Source organism: Blastomyces dermatitidis, assembly GCF_000003525.1.
Source record: "Blastomyces dermatitidis ER-3 genomic scaffold supercont1.9, whole genome shotgun sequence".
NCBI lineage: Eukaryota > Fungi > Ascomycota > Eurotiomycetes > Onygenales > Ajellomycetaceae > Blastomyces > Blastomyces dermatitidis.
This window is the reverse complement of record NW_025544782.1, coordinates 811,811-834,161: the sequence shown is the minus strand read 5'-3', so window position 1 is coordinate 834,161 and position 22,351 is coordinate 811,811. Positions and strand designations below refer to the sequence as shown.

Here is a 22,351-nt window from a genome sequence, read left to right as displayed (position 1 = left end):
AATCTTTACTAAGATCTCTACAGCTCTTTCAGCTGCTGTTACTACTACTAAAGCCTCTACTACTCTAGTCATATCTATTATCAGTGCTTTCACTACTCTACAGTTCACTTCTTCTTCAAGTCTCTGAGTTCATTCTTCTTCAAGTTTATGGGTTCACATATCTATAACTGCTCAAGTTCACACTTCATTCAAGCAGTGAAGTAACAACAATAGTATTGATATTCAAATTCCTTATAAATGAACATTATTTGATGAACAGAATGTATATAGAACTTATTAAAAGATATCATAACTCTTCTCTAGCAGATCATTTTACAGATACTAGAACTTATAAGTTACTTATAAGGAAATACTTCTGACTGAAGATATAAGAACTTATAAAGAAGATAGTAAATTCTTATACTATTTATCAGAGTTCACAGATAGTGTGATTCAGATTATATAAAGAACTTACTTCTCTATTTATCTCACAGAAATCTTGAAAACAGTTAGAAATGAATATTTTTATAAGTCTCTCTGAAAGTAAGAATATATATAATACCTGCTTTGACAGTGTACTGATAATAGTAGATTACTTTATTAAGATAACACACTTTATACTCATCTGTAAGAACTTAAAGTCAAAGAATTTAACTTATATCTTTATCTATGATGTGATTCAGTTGCATGAATTATCTATGAATATTATCTTAGATAGAGAATTAATCTTCACAGAGAAGTTCTGATCTGATCTGATAACTATACTAAAGATCTCACAAGATTTAAGTATAGCTTTTTATTAACAGATAGATGATCAGATAGAATATCTAATAAGTATATTAAAACAGTATCTGCAGTGCCTTGTTAATTATAATCAGAATAACTGAGTGTATTAATTATTACTTATAAAGTTCATATATAATAACTTAAAATATGTCAGTACAGATAAAACTCTCTTTGAAATACTCACTGAGACTCACTTACAGATGATCTTGATACACTTATAAGAGTATACTATAGAGTGTGATGATATCTGTAAATAGACTGAGAGAATTCAGAATATTCAGAAGAAAGTCTGTGAATTCTTGAAAAAGACTTAAGAGTATCAGAAGAGATACTATGACTTTAAGTATATTATAAAGAGTTTTAAGAAAGATAATAGAGTCTGACTAAGTCTAGAAAATATTATTATATGAAGATCTAGTAACAAGTTGAATCTCTTACAGACAGAGTCTTATAAGATTATGAAGAAAGTTAATTTATAGTTCTACAGATTGAAACTATTATCTGAGTTATAGATATATAATATTTTTTATATCTCTTTACTCTGTGAATATAAGGAATTTTCAGAAGAGAATTCTATAACTCATCACTCTATTTATGAAGTATTAGAGAGTGAAAGAGAATATCAGATTAAAGAAATTATTAACTCAGAAAAGTAAGATTATAAACTCTGATTCAAGATTCAGTGATAAGAGTATTCTGATAAGATAAATAAGTTTATTTAAGAATTATCTGAGTAGATAAGATATCTGCAGAAGCTGAGACATGACTTTCATACTATAAATTCTGATAAGTTAGAATAATATAGTCTTCACTAAGAATCTGATTGTGATAAAGATATTAACACTATTATTTATAAATTCTAATCTATAAGATAATGAGTTTCTACTGAGATAAACAGTCTGTGATGTATATAAAGAAAAGAAGAAATCATATTCTTATTAAAGTTAAAAAAATAAAGAAAATAAAAACAGAGCTGTAAACATAATTTAGAGATTAATAAAGAAAAAATAAAGAAAATTCACACTTATATTCTTAATACCTGTGATACTTAATTTCTCTGTAACTATTAATTCTCTTCTTCAAAGAAGCAGAGAGCATTATACTCACAGTACAGATAATTATTACATTTAATACAAAGACTGTCAGAAATGTACAGACTTTAGAAAAGCTGAACATCAGAGTGTATACAGTTACAGCAGAGTCTTAGAGACTGATCATCTGTGTGTGTAATTAGATATCTCTTATGAAGCTGTGTCTGCTTTCTCAGTTATACTGAAGTATTCAGCCTGAAAATAATTGAGATATGAAGAGAAGACTCATCTGTTCAGATTAACTCCTGTCATAAATTCATGACATTCACATTGTCTTGATTACCTGGATTTTGCAGATACCTGAGAACTTATCTTCTATTGATAATAGAATTGTAGAAATGCGCCGCGGCGTGAGAACTGTTAATAGAAAACCTAGACATATTTGTATATATCTGATCAGAGATTATACAGATAGAAAGAAGATGATCATAGATCTGTAAGACTGTAGAAGACACTGACAATATCAGAAGCTTTATAAGAACTGTTAACTAGAGTCTGTAAGAAATTACTTATGAAGAGACTTACAGCAAAGAATGAGACTACACTGCTTAGAGTCAGAAACTGATCTGAAGAAGACACAGAATTAGCTACTGATCTGAAGATCAGATACAGTGATGAGACTGAGAGAGATAAAGATACTGTTATGAATGATAATATTTCTACTTCATCAGCTGATAAAAAGTGATTAGAAGAGTTACAGAAATGTCTATAAGAAGCTCAGCAGCAGTCAGACATTGTTTATAAAGATATTGAAATTGAAAAAATTTTTATTCTTGATGTGATTCGGAAGAACGTACGACTGTCGGATAATAACGCGGCCGCTTCTGAACTTGCTTACAAGTGTAAAGAGGCCATAGCGGCCGCTAATTAATTTAGTGTATGATATATAAGAAGTCAGTGTACATCTGTAATTATACACTGACTTAAGCAATCTTTGAATCACATCTGATAGCATGTCTAAAAACTGGTGAGAAGCACAGGCTTCTTCAGAGTGTGATAATTCTGTCTATAAAGTGATTTATAGTTATCATGTCAGTGTGGTTCTAGAATGTCTCAAAAGATAGTGTATGAAGAGTAATGAGTGAAAGAGCATTCAATTGATACTGCTTCACTTATTAGAGGAAAACTTCATGCTCAGGTGAATGCCATGTATGTGAACTAGACTGACCGTGTGACCGTGTCTGAGACCAGGACCAGATTTTTTGATAGTCTCATTATCAATTTGACTGATCTTATTACATGATTTTAACATTAGATAGTGATCTCATACTGTCTCAGTGAGACTTACTGTCTACTCTTATCACATTTTTCAAATGAGATCATGATTTCCACTTCTCAATTTAAATTATTTTTATTGCTTTAAATGACTTTAAATTTCATTTGAGTGTTATCAAAAAGCGTTACTTTTTAAAAAATTAAAAATAGTCTAAAAAAAACCTTAAAATATCTAAAAATAGTAACTTTATGCTAAGAATGAGACTAAATGAGATCAAATGAGATTACTTTCTCATTTTTTTCAAGTCATGGTTTCATTTTAAGATCTGATATATAGTCACTTTACATGTTTTTTTAATAGCCAGTCCCAGCAGGATTCATGCCAAGAAATGTATGAAACTAGACCAAATGAGATCAAACATGAAATTCATGATCCCGGCGGCCAGTCTAATGTGAACAGATGAGATGTGAGACAAGAAATGAGAGCAGTGAACCAGATTCAAAGAAGATCACTCTTCACTCAAAGAGATAAAAGAGAGAAGTGATCATCATCAGAGTTGTATAATAATAACAGAAATCACATAATAATATAGTGATATAATGATAGACATTGTACAATTAACAAGAAATCACTGAAATGAATATCTTCTCTAGTTAATACAAATAACACCCTTCTCTGCTATCTGAATCAGAAGATATACAGAATCTCTCAGAGAGTTTACTTAAAGCAGTAAGAAAAACAGCTGCAACTACTGAATCAGAATTGAAGCTCTGTATATGTATAAGAATTCTAAATGAGATTAAGACCTTGTATACACAGTGACAGGCTGAGACAGAAGTCAAATAACAATTGACATTTGCTGTGAATCAAGTATTCACTATGAAGAGCTTCACTGACACAATCATCATTATTAATAAGAATAGAGAAAATCAGATCTTAGACCTGTAGCAGAAGATTGAATATTTACATAGATAGATAACTACACTGAATCTGAAGATCTTATCATGATTGTTCACAATCTCTTCAGAAGTGTACACATTATCAGAGACTACTGTGTAGAATGAGAATCTGAGTAGACTGATCATCAGAACCATGAATTTCACATTTAATCTCATTTAATCTAGTCTCATACATTTCTTAGCGTGAGTCCCATCAGGACCAAGCCTCAAAAAAATCTGAAAATGAACTATTTCTGAGAGAAATGATGTGAAAAATGACCAGATTTAATTCAAGAACAGTGAAATGAGAGTAATTTTCCAGAATAAACTATGAAAGATGATCATTCTTTCAAAATCAGAATGAGACTGAGACTGAAGATCAAAATCAGTCTCATTCAGTTCATTCAGTGATTGCTTATATAATCAGAATTTGATAACAATTATTGATAATGCTCATGAAACAACTAAATACATTCTTGTATAAGTTTATTCTTCACTTTCTCATGAAAACTACACTTCTCTGATATACTATGATCAGAGGTATTAAACTGTCTGATAATTTCATGTTTTACAATCATGAGTTTCTTGATTATTTCTTCTTGTAATTGTTCTCAGTGATAGTGATAAATATCTTGACTTGAGTTGAACTTTCACTTCATTCTCACCTCTGTCAATGAAATTGTCAGAATATCACATGTCATCAGTGTAACAGTTGAATATATACTCTCAACAATTTTTCATAACTCTAGAATTGATTTGATGTGTAAATTCATCAGATTATCTTGAAGATAGCAGTCAAATTCAGTTTTATAAGCATGTAGTTTTATCTGATTTTCAGTTGTAATCAATGTATGTAAGTTCTGTTTCAAAGTTAGTATTATAGTTCTATGTAATATGAAGTGTTATCAAAGATCATTACTTACTAGAGAATTATATTTCACTGTCTTCACATCTTAAACATCTGCTCATTCAAATCTCTGATAGTTGACATTATAGTAGTCTCAGACTAATTTAACATATAAGTCTCATTTCTTCTCTGTTCAATCTTGAGAAGTGTAGATGTTAACTTAATGAGAGAAATCTAGTAGAGCTGCTACAGCATAGTACTCTGTAAAAGATTGTTTCATTTTGCTGTAGTAATATGCCAGTTTATTTCTTACAGCAATAATAACCTGTGCTATAACATCATCTCAGACTGAATTTCTTTTTGAGTGATTCAACTGCTTCTCAAGATAAGTAAATAAACTGTTATACACTCATCAGACTGACTGCAGCATTGATGTATAAGTGATTGAGACTGTCTTTATTATCTTATAAAACTGAAACAGTAAATCAATCACATATTTCAACTGAGTTCACTTTATATCAGAAAGTTTTAATATCTGAATCTTTTTCTGATCAGAGTGTTGCACTCAATGATCAATTATCTGATATAATTGAAGAGTCTGAACAGTTATCTTATATGTTGAACTTCATCATATTCTAACATTCTGTATCATATTCAGTGATGTGACTGATTTGTTTATTTATTGAATATCATGAAATCATTATTGTTATTTAGAAGAGATACAAATCACATTAACAATGTTTCAAATCTATGATATTTAAATTATTAATCAATCTATTCAAAATTAACAGTAGTGTTATTAAAAAGCATTATCAAAAAGCAATATTAAAAAGTGTTATCAAAAAACATTATCTTTTGCAAAGTGAATGTAAAAGTTACTTGAGTAATCACTTTCATCTCATTCTCATCTCAAGAATCAGCCATCTCATTATTCTTTATCTTGATGTTAAGATTCTTTATCAGTGTTTGTATCACAAGTTGAATCACATGAGCAATGCAGAGAATATGACCTTGTTTATCATTTCAGAAATGCAAAGCCAATTTTTGCTTCAAGCTCTTCATCATAGTGTAGTTATTCACAGCATTGTCAGTTATAATTGTAAGAAGACTGAGACTAATATCTCAATAGTTATTTTTAATCACAGTTATTAATATCTCTATCATATAATCCTCAGTATGACTACTGATCAATGATTCAAATTCAATTAATGTCTCTCAATAAGTTCAGTTCTCATCAATGTAATAACATGTAACTTTCATAAATACAAGATTGTTTATACTAGTTCATGCATTCACTGTGAGAGATACTCTTCAATGATTCTTCAACTCTGATTCTAGATGTTGCATATTAACTTTGTAGTATGTCTCAAGGTTAGACTGAAGACAGAATTGATGTGAAATATGAAGATTTGAATTAAGTATTTAAAGAAGTGTTCAGAATTCAGGGTTTTCAATTGATCAAAGAGAAAGATTCAGAGATATACACATGTAAAGTAATTGTTCACAGAAGTTATCAGATGAGAGCTGTGAAATCAGAGTACTGATATGAGATTGTTTTCACATAATTTTCTTCAAATTAGAAAGTTAGTATTATCAAAAATCATTATCTGATAGAGTAACTTATCAGCTCAGTAGTAATTTTCTGATTATTTTTCTTTTGTTATCTGCATTCTGATGACTTCAGATGTCAGAAAATTTCTTCAGAACTATGATCAGTTCATGATGAATGTTTCTGAATGAAGTTGCAGTGATTGTAGCAGAGAGATAACTCTTCAGTAATCTGTAATACAATCTGTTGATAATTATTTCATAGTTCATCTCAATGTTTGTGTTAAGTTTTTCATAAATTTTGTGATCTGGAATCAGATGTGAAGAATGAAGTAATTATTCATCATAATTGAAAGAGAGCATTCTATGTTGAATTGTAAACAATATAGACTTTATAATTCACAGTGATTTCTTAAAGAGTTTGTGAATCTTCAATAGAAGTAAAAGAAGTGAAAGAAGTGAATTCAGAAGATATGATAATAATTTAAGAAAGATGATAATTTATTTTTAATAACTGATCACTGATGTGTGTAAGAAGAATTAATATAAGAGAAAATAATCTTGTTTCTTAGCTTAGTTATAATTTTAGTACTAACTCAGATTGAATATTATCAATGTATAAAAGTAAATAAACAATCTTGATTAATCTCTGTCATATTTCTTGAAATATATTAATATTGTGAAAGAGAGTGTTACTAAATTATATTATCAGATAATATCATTAAAAATATATTAATATTGTGAATATCAATGTTAAAAAAATGTTGATACTTATACATTATAGTGATTTGTGAATCATGATAGTTAAATATATATATATATATATATATTGTTTCTGACTTGATTACAACTTGTACAATAATTTTTAAAAACTTAAAATTAATTTCAATTATTAATAATTATGAACTTACAACTAACTAATATAAAAAGAAAAAAACTTTTTCTACTTATTATCTTTCTTCTCTTTCTCATTCTTCTTATCATTCTTTATAATTCACTTTTCATTCTTCTTCTTCTTCTTCTTCTTCTCATCTGAGATGATAATCATCTTAAAATCTCCCTCTGCTGTCTTCTCAGAAGAGGGTTTCTACTGCTCTCTCTCAGCCAGGTCAATCTGTGTCTCAAAATCCTGCATTTTCTGATCTGCTGTCTCAGGTTTCACTTCAGCAGTAAGCAGATTGACATGCTCAGAGAGCAGTACTGTCTTCTCAATATTCTGAATCATGAAGTGCATTCAAGACCTGAATAAGACCTCAATTCTCTTCTTCTCTGTCAGCTTCTGCTAATCAATTAGAGAACAGAAGCATTATTAAAAATCATTATCTCTTAATAAATAAAAAACTTACTAGTTTTGACTTCTTTGTCTCTCACTTCAATACTCTCTCAATCTTCTTCTATTATTACTTATTTATAGTAACACTCTTCTTCTCTCTTTCTCTCTTTATCTTGATCTCAAATCATTCTCAGAACTTCTTCTGATCTCACTGCTACTGTATGAGACTCTTCACTGTCTTCTTTTTCAATCTCTCACAGGTGGTGTCATTCACATTATTTCTATACTTAGTTCAGTCTAAATCTATCAGAAGTATTACTTAAAATTGTTATTATTCTACTCTCTTACAGAGTCTCTTCAAGGCATTATAATATATCTTACAATCTGTCTCTTCTCACTTGAACATCTTCTTCTTCTCTTTCTTCAATCTGTGACAGTACTCACGCGCCTTGATGATCCACAGGACCACAGAATATTTGAAGAGAAATGACATGATTAATTTCAGTGAGTATTGAAGAGAGATGAAGGTAGAAGAGACGGTCAGAAATGATATGATAATAATAATGATAATAATGATGATGATAATGATAATAATAATAATAATGATAGTGATAGTGATGATGATGATGATGATGATAATAATGATAATAATGATGAAAGAGAGAGTGCATTGAAATATATTACTGACTTACTAAATATAAAGAGACTTAAAGAAAATATTAACAGCTTTTAGCAATGTACAGAAACAGCTACAGTGTTACATAGCAATATCATCTTCATTCAATACATGCACTATTGATATTCTTTGTATACAGTTATCATATAATCTGTATCAGAAATACATGCAGAAAACAGATCTTTATTACTAGAATAAATGATTGCAGCAATTCTCTGTTTTCATATTATAAAGATAAGTTATTCTTATTTCTTTCTTCTCTCTTTTCTCTTCTTCAATCAATCACTAATTTCAAGCTGGTATGAAAACTATTAAAACACTCTCAGAAATTCTCAAATTGAAGAGTATAGACTAATCAAATTTCAAATACAGAAGAAATCAAATTATCTTCTACAGATTCAATTACTCATCTCTTCTTAAATAAAATAGCAGTCATGTTCCTCTCTCTCTTCAATCAAATGAAACATGACCTGTGAAAAGTGAGTATTATATCAGATCATAATGATCAACACAGTCTCAGCACACAGAGCTGTATATACACAGTGTGTACTGAACTGAGAGACTGCATGAATTACAAATCAGCAGCAGCATCTCAGAGAGAGCTGTGTAGCATGAGAAAGCTGTAACTCTCAGTCACATGCACAGAGAGTGAATCACTGCAGTAAGTATATATGTATTGAAGTAATACTTTTTAATAACACTCAGTCTCTAATATAATGAAAATAGAGTCTCTCTGTGAGATCTGTTTCTATCAGAAGTCAGAGAATCTTATATTTCTCAAGATCATCTTCACACATCTTATTCATGAAATTAATAAGAAGAATCATCAATTTCAGCATTCTGCTCTTAATGTTATTCAAGTGACAGCAGAGTTCATTCTGATCACACTTTTTAAGTGTATATTTTCTAATTATTCACATTTATATAGATATATACTGATTATTTGTTAGATGATGTTAAGACAATAACTTATCACAGTCATATTATTCTCACTGTGAGAGATACATAGTTAGTGATAAATATTGCAAAGACTCTGAGAAGTGAGTATTTTGAGAATACTGCAGCTCTGTAATCTTGATTTTTTTTTATTTTTATTTTTTATTTTTTTCTTTTCTTTTTCTTTTTTTTTTTTTATTTTTCTTTCTCTTTCTATCTCTTTTTTTCTTTCTCTTCTTTTTTTCTTTCTCTTTTTTTTTTTTTTTATTGTGAATTTTTCTTGTTGTTTTATTTTTTTATTTTTTTATTATTTTTTATATTTTACATTTTTTTTTTAATTAAAATGATATTAATTATGATCTGTGTTCAGAAAAGTAATAATATTTAATAACACTCTCTATTAAATTTTCAACAAATGAGCACTATGTTATGATATTATGTAAATGAGAAATGATTTTATGATCTCATTTAATGCCATTTTCAATAATGAAATCAGAATGAAAATGTGACTAAGAATTTAAATATATTCTTTATCTGAGACTAGATTTTTATTTGAAAAGTGAATCTGAGACCTTTAATATTTGAAATAACGGGATTTGAAATCAATGTGATGAATACAAATCATGACTAGAAGTAATACTTTTAGACAATGTGATAACTGTAAAGTTTGATCCTGGTTTCAGACACGGTCACACGGTCAGTCTAAATCTGAGTATGAAATATATCAAGTCAGAAGATCTGCTGAAGTCATTAAGCTTTAATAATAACTGAAAAAATAATGCTGTAATCAGCTGACTAAGTCAGATGCAATCATATTATCAGATTGAATGTGAACTCATAGACAGACAGTTAACAGAATTTTAACAAGTCTTAAGATCTGCTATATTTCTATATGAAAAAACAAAGTCATTATAAATAACTGATAAAAAGATGAATCTCACAGATCTGAAGTGATATTCATTCTTATAAATATGAAATGAGTTTTTTAAATGAATCTTGCATAACTTTGAGAAAGTGAATATATAAGATAAGTATTATAAACACTTCACTGAGTGTAGATAAGTGAGTAATCTTATATTATACTTCACACACTTTAGCTTATACTATCTTATATTGAATGAAGAGCTTTTAACATCTTTCTGTTTACAGATCTTCATTTATAATCTTATATCTGAGTTAAAAGTGAAATGAAAATGCTTAATCTCACAGTCAGATACAGTGAAGAAAGTATATAATATTCTTATTATACAGAAACAAGTGAGTCAATTACAACAGAAAATACTGTAATCAAGTATATCTCAGTAAAGAACAGATAATCAGACTTCTATAACACAAGTTACATACTCAGATACAATGAATCTAGATCTGAATACTATTATTAAAGCACTGAATTCTCTGAAAAAGAAATTCTCTGAGTGAAAATCTTGATATTATAAGTATTGAGCTTGCTTCAACTGCAGATGTCAAAATCATGATATAAAAGATTGCACTCAGCATGTACAGTTAAGAGAAGTAAGAGAGTCAAAAAACTAGCAGAATCAGTGAGCTCAGAGACACTCACTGATATTCTATGAAAAGTCTTCAAAATGAAAGAGATGTCTGTGTTAGATGATTCTCTGAATTCTATAAATATCAAGAGAAAGCAGGCTTCTGACTAAGATACAGATGAGAATGAAGTGAACACTCATCTTAATACCTTAAGATCTGAAATATTAATGTATAAGAGATACTTAAGTAAGAATTGAGAGATGACTGCAAAAGTGTTAGCAGATATAGAAGCTTCTATACAATATATTAATAATTATATAATTTGAAGATTGAAAGAGATTCATCAAGTAAAGAATCTCTGATATATAAAATTATCTGATAATTGATATGTAATATTATCTGTAAGAGTAAGAGTTCCCTTGCACTTCAGAGAATGATCTTGCTATATTTGAGTATAAGAGCTGTAGAATATGAAATACAATCTTATTCTTGAACTCAATTGATTTCAAAGATTCAATCTGCAGATTCAATGATGTACATATCATATACAGTTAACTGATAGAAAGAAAAGAGTTCATACAATTCTATTAACTGATATGAGAAGAACATTTCACATCTCTGATATAGAAGAGTTAAATCTGCTTACACATTAATAAGCAAAGAGAATAATTTGAAAGATCTTATTCAAAAGCATTCTGTATATCATACAGAATCTGAAAGCAGAGGAAATCAAGATAAAAGATATATGAGAGAATAAGTGTATGAAGAAGCTTCTGAAGAAGCATAAGAAGGTCTTCTGAATAGATTTTTCACTGAAATTACTGCTGAAATGAGAATTTATACATGAGATTAACATAAGAGATGTAAAACCAGTCAATCAGAATGTGTACTCTCTGTCACAAACATATCTTGAAGAACAGAAGTGTCAGATCACAGATCTTCTAGAACATGATCTCATATAATTCTCATCAAGCATGTGAGGCTTTTTAGTTCTATTCATGAAAAAGATGAGTGAGAAGTAATGAATATGTATTAATTATCAAGCACTTAATAAGCTGATAATCAAGAATGAATATTCACTGTCATGAATTCAACAACAGTTGAATACAGTTGAAAACATCTGATATCTATCAAAGATTAATCTTCTCTCAGAATACTGACAGATCTGTGTAGATAAACTATCAGTTTTATAAACTGTATTTAACATGTAATGAGAAAAGTTCAAATTTCTGACAATGTTATTCAGTCTGATAAATATGCCTGTTATCTTGTAAACAATGATAAATACAATTCTTTATAAACAGAATGAAATCTCATGTCTTGTATATCTCAATGATATTCTAGTCTTTTCAAACTCATACAATGAATATCTGAAGCATCTCAATGAAGTGCTTATAACTCTGACAGAGTATAAGCTCTACATCAAATCAATCAAGTGTGTATTTAAAATGAAAGAGTTGAAGTTCATAGAATATGTAGTAAGTGATGACTGTATACATCTCATTCTGAAGAAATTGAATGTCATAGTGAATTGACTGCAGCTGAGAAACATACATCATGTATAATAGTTTCTTAAGTTAATCTCATACTACTGCAGATTTATTAAGGATTTTGTATGAATATCTGCATCACTCTCAGATCTCTTAAGAGAAATGAATACAAATCTGTGAAAGAAGAAGTTTCATTCAATTATCTGAAATGCTGTGTGTAAAGAGGTTTTTCTCACACTGAGAGAATGTGTAATAACATTCTCAGTGCTTATTCAATCAGATTATAATAAATCTTTCTACATTGAGACAGATGTATCTGAATGAGCTATCAGAGACACTCTTCTACAGATGAGTAAGAACAGCAAGCTGCATCTGATAATGTATGATAGTAGAAAACTATCAGACACTGAGCTCAATTACTCAGTGTATGAAAAGAAATTACTAGCAATCAAGCACAAACTGATGTTGTGAGATAGATATATCAACAACAGGTATACAATAACAGTGATCACAGATTATGAAAGTCTTATCTATCTATAATTAATAATAAAATCTTTTAAACACTTAGCATGTTGAATCTCAGAGTTTCAAGTGTATAATCTTTATATTAAATATTAAAAGAGATTGAATACTGTGATATCTGATGCAATCAGTCACAGATCTGATTTCATAAGTAAGAGTTCTGTGAATCAGATATAAGAGATGTTTATATTAAATATACTGAGAGAATGCAAGAAATCAGAATAAGTAAATATCATGATCTCTTACTTAAAGAATGATAAGATGTCAGATAATAAGTGTCTTATGAAAGTAGTAGAAGAGATGCTTCTGAACTTTAAGCTGAGAAAATTGAAAAATGATGTTGTGCTTTACTGTGATCTAGAATACACAGAAGCTCTCTATCTAGAATCTTCATTTAAATGTGACTTAGTGACTCACATGCACAAGGAATTCAGCTACTTAGAAAGCTCTGAACTCATGAGTGTACTTGAATCAAGAGTATACTGGTCAAGCATGACTGAGAACATTCAGATATACACTCATGAGTGCCTGAATTATCAGATCATGAAAGAATCTAAGAAAGAATTAGAATGTGAGAAAGTGCAACATCAGATGAAGTGTATGATATAATTATTCAAATAATAAGAGATGAATCTCATAGACATATTACTGTGAATATCAAATGAAAATTGATGAATAATCACTACTATAGATTACACTACTGACTGATCAGTTGTAAAAGCAGTTTCAGAGATAATAGAGAAGATGATAGTGAAGTTTCTATATAATAAGATCTATGTCAACTATGAAATGCCACACAAGATTCTAACTGATAACAGTGTGAACCTTGTGAGAGAAGCAGTGAGACATTTCATAGACCAGTTATAGATAAGATATTGTAGAATAATGTTATATTATTCACAGATGAACAGAAAGATGAAATGCTTGAATGAAATCTTGAGCAATATGCTGATGAAATATCTAGTGAGCAAGTCTATGAGACTATGAAATGAATATCTCGGGCAGGCGCTGTTGACCACGCGGATTCAACAGCATGCAGTCTTCAAGCATTCATCATTCTATCTGTTGTATGAATTGCATCCGCGCATTCTGAAGAATGCTTTGAAAAAGATGAGGAAGGAAACAACAGTTGTGAATACAGAATCAAGATTGAAAGAGATCAGTCACACACATGCAAAAGCTAATAAGTTACTCCTGAACTGAGCAATTCAATTAAAAAGAATACAAGACTCACTAGTTAAGAAATTGAGTCTCAAGATGAGAATGTGAGTTCTTATACATAATGAGAATTCTGAGAAGTTTCAATCTAGATGATTTGAGTCATATAAAATACTCAAATCACATTCTCTGAAAATGTACATATTGAAAGAATCAGAGAGATGAGTCTTATACAACTTAATAAATAATTCATAACTTATAAAAGCAAAGATACAAGATCTGAGTAAATTATAATCATCTACAGCACTATTATCAGTGTTGAAAAAGAAGAGACTTATAATTGAAAAGTCTCACAAAGTAAGAGAAATCATAGATACTTATAAACCAGATGATCTCACTTATTCTGACCTTTTCATGATTATAAGAAAAGAATGAGAAGAAATGAAGAAATCAGATGAATACTACACTTCAATAAGTGATGAGACTGTAGCTGATTATATAATAATATGCTGCAGACAGCGGGTGCAATGTGGTAAAGAGCAGTCTCAAAGTGACAGACTTGTATATGAGTCAGATTGCAGAAGAAAAAGAAATTCAGAGTTGAATTTGACTGTTTACATCAGTTTAATTGCAGAGATCACAGAGAATGAACTATCTGAAACATTCACAGATATGTGAGATTAAGTCATCTCAACCTCTGAGAATGCTCAGAGATCAGATGAGATTAGTTTCAATGAGTTGTTCACTGTAGTGATCTGAGTGAGTGAAGAGAGACAGTATAATGCATGAGACAGAATTATAAAAGATGAAAGCTGCTGAACCTAGTCACTGAACACATATTATATAGAGATCACATAAGAGTAGTGACTAGCAGACAAAGGAAAAGTGTAAGAAAAGAAAAGAAATAATGAATTGATCATCAACTGTAAGAGTCAGCTGTAAAAGATAAATATTATCATATACATCTCATTCATTTTTATATATTACATGTTTAATCTATTTCCAACATCACATCATCTGAAAAATGTCAAAAATAAAGAAAATCTTAAAACTCAAGATCTGTAAGAAATTTGAGAGCTGTAAGCTGCTCTTATAATAATACTGTATATATCTTCAATTTCTCTACTGCTCTGTATACAACATTAATATCATTTATCACAAGATTGACTGAAATGCCAATATAGAAATGCACATGTGTATGTATAGAGAAATTAAAGAGAAGCACAGAACTCACAGAACTAGAAGTCAGAGCAGAGAGAGTGAAGACAGAAGAAATAGAAGAAGAAGAAGACACAGAACTGAATGAATGATAGCAGAAGCTATTCAGAGCTGAATGCTTATAACTCAGTGTGTGCACAATCTTCTCTGCAGAGAAGAAAGAGAAAGCAATAAGAGAAGCTTGAGAGTGAAAGAGAGTAGTCTCAGCAGTATTATCATCTTTAATCAGAATAGTCTCTGACATCAGAGCAACTAAGAATTATTATTAGTATATAAAAATTGTAAAATCAGAGATGAGAACAGTTACTGAATGAATATCTGCTAGTCTTAGAGTTGTACATACAATTACAACATGTATAAGGCTTCTCAGAAAGAGAGAGAGAGATATGAGAGAATGTAGAAAGTAGAATATAGTGTGTGAATAACTCATTTTCATAACAATATCTCAGACAAGGTGTATAAGTCTTATATCTATAAGTGTAAAAGAGTATGATATCTGTATTCTCATTTCTGAAAACACAGATATTCTTCACCTGTATCACAAAGTTAAATGATAAACATTAGAGAATAGACTAATATAGATTGATTATTCTGAAGATATTCATTAGAGCAGATATATCTGTAATATTGAATTTAACAGTCATGAAAAGTTTCTTGATATCTATGAATATCATGACTTCATACACAGTAAAACTCATAACAATTTCCTCTAAGAACAGAAAAATCAGTGTCAGAAAGAAAAGATGAAAAGAAAAAGACTTACAATCTTAATACTGTTAAGAAGAGAGATAATTCTCTGATATAAATAAATAATTCTCTCATTATGAATATTTAAAATAAATATAATAATCAGTATCTGTGACTGAGCTTCAGATAGTCATGTTATACACAGTCTTCATACAATAAATCATTCTAGAAGTTGACAAGAAAGACAGAAGTGTATATACTGGTAAACATGATTCATTAAGTCTATACAACATCTTCTTGAAATGAGAAGAGCTGATAATGAAAGCAGAGATGATAAAACCAGAAGTAGTGAAAGTGAGAATCATGGGAATAGGAGTAGTGAGAGCGGGAGAACCAGACACAGAGACAAGTGTAGAAGATTGAAGAGCAGCAGAGAAAGAAACAGAGAGAGAAGTAGCAGAGAAAGAAGCAGTAGAAGAGATAAGAAGAGATGCAGAAGACCTGATCACACATAATACAAGCAATTTCTTCATTATCATGTTCTTCAAGTTCTCAATCAATGATAATCTTGAATGAAATGATGATAGCATTCAATGATAACAATGATGAAGAAGATGATTAAAGAATGAGAAAAGTTAGTAAATGAGTGATGTAATATAGTGAAAGTTTCTTTGTGAGAGTGTACATAGAATGCTAGCTGAATCAGAAATAGATTACATAATTGCGAAATACTAGTGATGAGCTAATCTGCATGAAGCTAGAGTGTATGACATAGTCATGTAAGTGTGACTGAATCTGATGAGAGAGAATGTGATTCAGAAGAACATACAACTGTCAGATAATAATACAGTCACTTCTGAACTTGCTTATGAGTGTAAAGAGGCCATAGCGGCCGCTAATTAATTTAGTGTATGATATATAAGAAGCCGGCGTACGCCTGTAATTATACGCTGGCTTAAGCAATCTTTGAATCACATTGAGAAGTTTCTGAATTAATATACAGATATTGTTAAAAACACTCTCTCTCTATTATCTGAGTGAAAACACTTCATGAATGAATGAGAATACTCACAGTTTATAAGAATGAGAGCTGTAACAGAAAAAGAGAAAAGAAGATAAGATTTCACAGACAGATCTGAGATATTTATACTACTCTAGAGAGATTTATTTACACTGTGAGTAATTCTGTAAAACAGTTAGATCACTCTAGTAAATAAAGAGTGATTGTGAATTACAGATCTGAATCTTTCTATATGACTACAAAGAGTGATTACAGACTGCAGATATCTTGATTCTACAATTTTACAGAGTTAATAAAAGAATGAAAAATTTCTCACAATTCTACAATGTTAAAGAATGATGATTTATGAGAATGAGTGAAAGATCAACTCATGAATACTTCTCTTTGATAGAAGTGATCTCACAGAAAGTGATTCATCTGTGAGATGAATCTGTGTGATGATCACATAAGAATCTCATGAAAAAATAATCTATTCTTTCAGGCTATGAGACAGTTATACATAGCCTGTATTACCTCAGTAGCTGATTATGAAGTTCAAGTTTGATGAAACAATTAAGGTAACTTCACTGAACTGTTTCAAAGTCTATAAAACAGAGCTTTGAGAAGAATTCTGAGAGCATTCAAATCCTCTTCTATTAAAGCAATGAAAATTGAAGCTTCAATTCCATCTTCTGCTATTCAATTTGAAAAGGCCTGTATGAACTATGCTCTGGGAGTCATGAAGATGAGCTTAAATCATATAATCAGAGAAAGAGTCTCTTCTTCATTTCCATCAGTTAACTCAGGAAATGAACTGAATTGAAATAGATTTCTTGATTGAAATGAGAATAATGCTTTAAAGAAAATGCTCTCTTAACTGTATAGACTATATTCACTTATCAAGAATCAATTTTCTTCATTAAATGTTGAGAAAATTGATCATGAGAAGATATTTCTCTGAAGAGAAAAGCTGAAATCTCTTATAGACTTACAAATAAGTGAACTATCTAAAGAGAGAGAATATGAACAGCATTTGAAGAAGATCTCTACAATCAATATAAAAGACTCTATTCTGATTTACTCAGATGGCTCAAAAAATGAGAATTTGAATAGATTAGATACAGGCATTGCTTATACTGAAGATAATATCAATTTTATCTCAGATTTCTGGAATTTAGGCTGTGAATCTGAAGTCTTTGATGCTGAACTATTTGTAATAGTGAAAGCTTTCAAACTCATTGAAATAAAATCTTATAAAAGAGGAAATAGTTTGAAAGAGACATGAATATTCTCTGATAGTTAAGCTGCTTTAAAAAGACTTAGAAATAGTCAGATTCATAATGATCAAATGAATCTTGAACTGATTTTAAACTCTGTTTTGAAAATTCAAAAGAGAAGAACATCAAAACTGATAATTCATCTGCATTGAGTTCCTGCTCATATGAATATTCATGACAATGAATTGGCTGATTCGGCTGCAAAAAAGGGTTCAGAATTAAGCAGATCTATTTAAAAAACAGTGTCCTGATCTTTTATAAAGAGAAAGATAAAAGAATCTTGTTTAAACAAGTGAAATGAAAGCTGGCAGAAACAAAAGAAGAGCATACATTATTCAAGATTTAAGATAAAACCAAAGTGGAAATCTTGTTCAATTAAATGTAAAAAGAAAATATTCTCATTCATAATTCAGCTAAAACTAGAACATGGTTATTTCAAATCCTATATACAAAGATTTGATGATAGATTTGATTCAACAGAGTGCTCATTCTGCAATACAAATGAAAATTCTGAGTATATTGTAATACATTGTGCATTATACAATAGTCTCAGAGTCAGATTAAAGAAGAAGTATGATTTAAATCAATTAAATATGAGGTTCTTATTCTCAACTGAGACAGGAATTAAATACTTAATAGACTTTCTATCAGAAACTCAAGCAGCTACAACAAAATAACTGAATTCAGAAGTATCTGAATATGAAGAGGCAGAAATTGATTAGATATAGTCTGTTAAAACAGCTATATAATATCTGTTAATAATTTTATTTTGTTATAGTCTCTCTTTACTGTACTTGTTTCTTTCTGTTCTTTTCTATCTATCTATTTAATGTGTCTATCTTTAAGACTATGTTCTCTTTTCCTTTGTCATGATATTTTCAAATGATTTCAAAGTACCAGAAGGTGCTGAAATACTGCAATTTATAAACAGTTTTTGTATTCTGAGCTAGAATTTTCTGATTTTACATATCTGAAATTGATAAGTGTATAATAGTTGACTCTATAGATATAGGAAAAACTCTGAAAACTAAAGGTTTTCAGGTAGATGTCATAGTCTCTGACTGCATACATCTATAATTGAAGAATAATAATAATAATAATAATCATGAAAAAATGATTAAAGATCAACTGAAACTCTTTATATTAGAAGATGTGAAATGAATCTGTGTGATAATCACACAAGAATCTTGTAAAAATGATTAAGAGTCAATCAGAACTCTTCTGTATGAAAGATGTGAGATGAATCTATATAATAGTCAGAGAAAGATCTACAGATTATAAAGAATCTTATGAAATAAGAAACTGAGTGACAGACTCTTTTCTCTTTGTAATAATAAGGAATTTTTCCTCACTGAGGTTTTTTTTATATAGATGTGAAGAGTTTTTAGTGAGTATCACTGCAGTGCTGAGCCTGATTCTATGAAATTACTCAGTAAAAGACTTCATGAATAAAGTCTTAGAGAGAAAAAGATATGTGGTTCGGAAGAACGTACAACTGTCGGATAATAACGCGGCCGCTTCCGAACTACTAGCGTACGAATGTAAAGGGGGCCCTAGCGGCCACTAATTAATTTAGCATACGAGATTCAATATATAAGAAGCCGGTGTACACCTGTAATCATACACTGACTTAAGCAACCTTTGAATCACATCTGATAGCATGTCTAAAAACCAGTGAGGAGCGCAGGCTTCTTCAGAGTGTGATAATTCTGTCTATGAAGTGATTCATAGTTATCATGCCAGTGTGGTTCTAGAATGTCTCAAAAGATAGTGTACAAAGAGTGATGAGTGAAAGAGTATCTGATTGATGCTGCTTCACTTGTTGAGAGAAAACTTCATACCCAGGTGAATGTCATGTATGTGAACAGACAAGGTGTGAGAAAAGAAATGAGAGTGATGAACCAGATTCAAAGAAGACTGCTCTCCACTCAAAGAGATAAAAGAAGAGGTGGCCACCACCGGAGTCATATAATGATAACAGAAATCATATAATGATATAGTAATAGAATGATATAGTGATATAATAATACAGTGATATAGCAATATAACAATAGACATTGTATAATTAATCAGAAATCAATCACTGAAATGAATATCTTCTCTAGCTAATATAAACAACACTCTTCTTTGCTATCTGAACTGAAAGATATACAGAACCTCTCAGAGGATTTACTTGAAGCAGTAAGAAAAGCAGCTGAAATCACTGAACTGAAATTGAAGCTCTGTATATATACAAGGATTCTAAATGAGATCAAGGCCTTGCATATGCAGTGACAGGCTGAGATGAAAGTTAAACAACAATTGGCATTTGCTGTGAATCAAGCATTTACTATGAAGAGCTTCACTGACATAATTATCATCATCAATAAGAATAGAGAAAACCAGATCTTAGATCTGCAGCAGAAGATCAAATGTTTACACAGATAGATGACTACACTGAACCTGAAGATTTCATCACAATTGTTCATAATCTCTTCAGAAGTGTACACATCATTGAAGACTGCTGCACAGAATGAGAATCTGAGCATGAGATACATTAAGCTGAGAGATCTGCTGAAGCTATTAAGCTTCAATGATGACTGAAAAAATGATGCTGCAATCAGCTGACTAAGTCAGATATGATTATATTATTGAATTGAATGTGAACTCACAGACAGACAGTCAATGAAATTTCAACAAGTCTTAAGATCTACTGTATTTCTATATGAAAAAGTAAAGTCATTATAAATAACTGATGAAAAGATGAATTTTACAGATCTGAAGTGATATTCATTCTTATAAATATGAAATAAGTTTTTCAAATGAATCTTACATAACTTTGAGAAAGTGAATATATAAGACAAGTGTTATAAATACTTCACTGAGTGTAGATAAGTGAGTAATCTTATATCATACTTCACACACTTCAGCTTACACTATCTTATATTAAATGAAGAGCTTTCAACATCTTTCTGTTTACAGATCTTCATTCATGATCTTACACTCAAGTTGAGAGTAGAATGAAAATGCTTAATCTTATAATCAGACATGATGAAAGAAGCATACAACATTCTTATTATACAGAAATAAGTGAGTCAATTATAATAGAAAATACTGTAATTAAGTATACTTCAGTGAAGAACAGGTAATCAGACTTCTATAACACAAGTCATACACTCAGATACAATGAATCTAGATCTGAATGCTATCACTAAAGCACTGAATTCTCTGAAAAAGAGATTCTCTGAGTGAAAACCTTGATATTGCAAGTATTGAGCTTGTTTCAACTGCAGATATTAAAATCATGATGCAAAAGATTGCACTCAGCATATGCAGTCAAAAAACTAGCAGAATCAGTGAGTTCAGAGACACTCACTGATATTCTATGAAAAGCCTTCAAAGTGAAAGAGATGTCTGTGTTAGATGACTCTCTGAATTCTGTGAATACAAAGAAGAAGCAGGCTTCTGAATGAGATGCAGATGAGAATGATGAAGTGAATACTTATCTCAATGTCTTGAGACCTGAAATGTTAATATATAGAGAGCACTTGAGTAAGAATTAAGAGATGACTGTTAAAGTGTTAGCAGATACAGAAGCTTCTATACAATATATTGATAATTATATAATCTGAAGATTGAAAGAGGTTCACTGAGTGAAGAATCTCTGATATATAAGATTATCTGATAACTGATATCTGATATCACCTGCAAAAGTAAGAGTTCTCTTGTACTTTGAAGAATGATCTTGCTATATTTAAGTGTGAGAGCTGCAGAATGTGAAATATGACCTTATTCTCAGACTTAATTGATTTCAAAGATTCAATCTGCAGATTTAATGATGTACATGTCATATACAGTTGACTGATAGAAAGAAAATGATTCATACAATTCTATCAACTGATATGAGAAGAACATTTCACATCTCTGATATAGAAGAATTAAATCTGCTTATACATCAATAAGTAAAGAGAATGATTTACAAGACCTTATCTGAAAGCATTCTGTATATCATACAGAACTCAGAAGTAGAGAAAACTAAGATAAAGAATATACAGAAGAACAAGTGTATGAAGAAGCTTCTGAAGAAGTATGAAAAGATCTTCTGAACAGATCTTTCACTGAAATTGCTGCTGAAATGAGGATTTGTACATGAGATTGATACAGAGAATGCAAAATCAGTCAATCAGAACATGTACTCTCTGTCACAAATACATCTCAAAGAACAGAAGTGTCAGATCACAG

The 22,351-nt window shown here is 30.1% G+C and overlaps 1 protein-coding gene across 1 annotated transcript; it reads right to left on the bottom strand.

Annotated features, from left to right (window-relative positions):
- Positions 1–2,282: 2,282 nt before the first annotated feature.
- On the bottom strand, positions 2,283–3,108 carry BDCG_07528 (uncharacterized protein; the record flags this gene model as incomplete). Its single annotated transcript, XM_045423313.1, has 5 exons — positions 2,283–2,326; positions 2,382–2,422; positions 2,654–2,719; positions 2,780–2,862; positions 3,025–3,108. 5 exons carry the CDS (start codon positions 3,106–3,108, stop codon positions 2,283–2,285), a joined length of 318 nt encoding a protein of 105 aa, XP_045278736.1.
- Between the last annotated feature and the right edge of the window lie 19,243 nt (positions 3,109–22,351).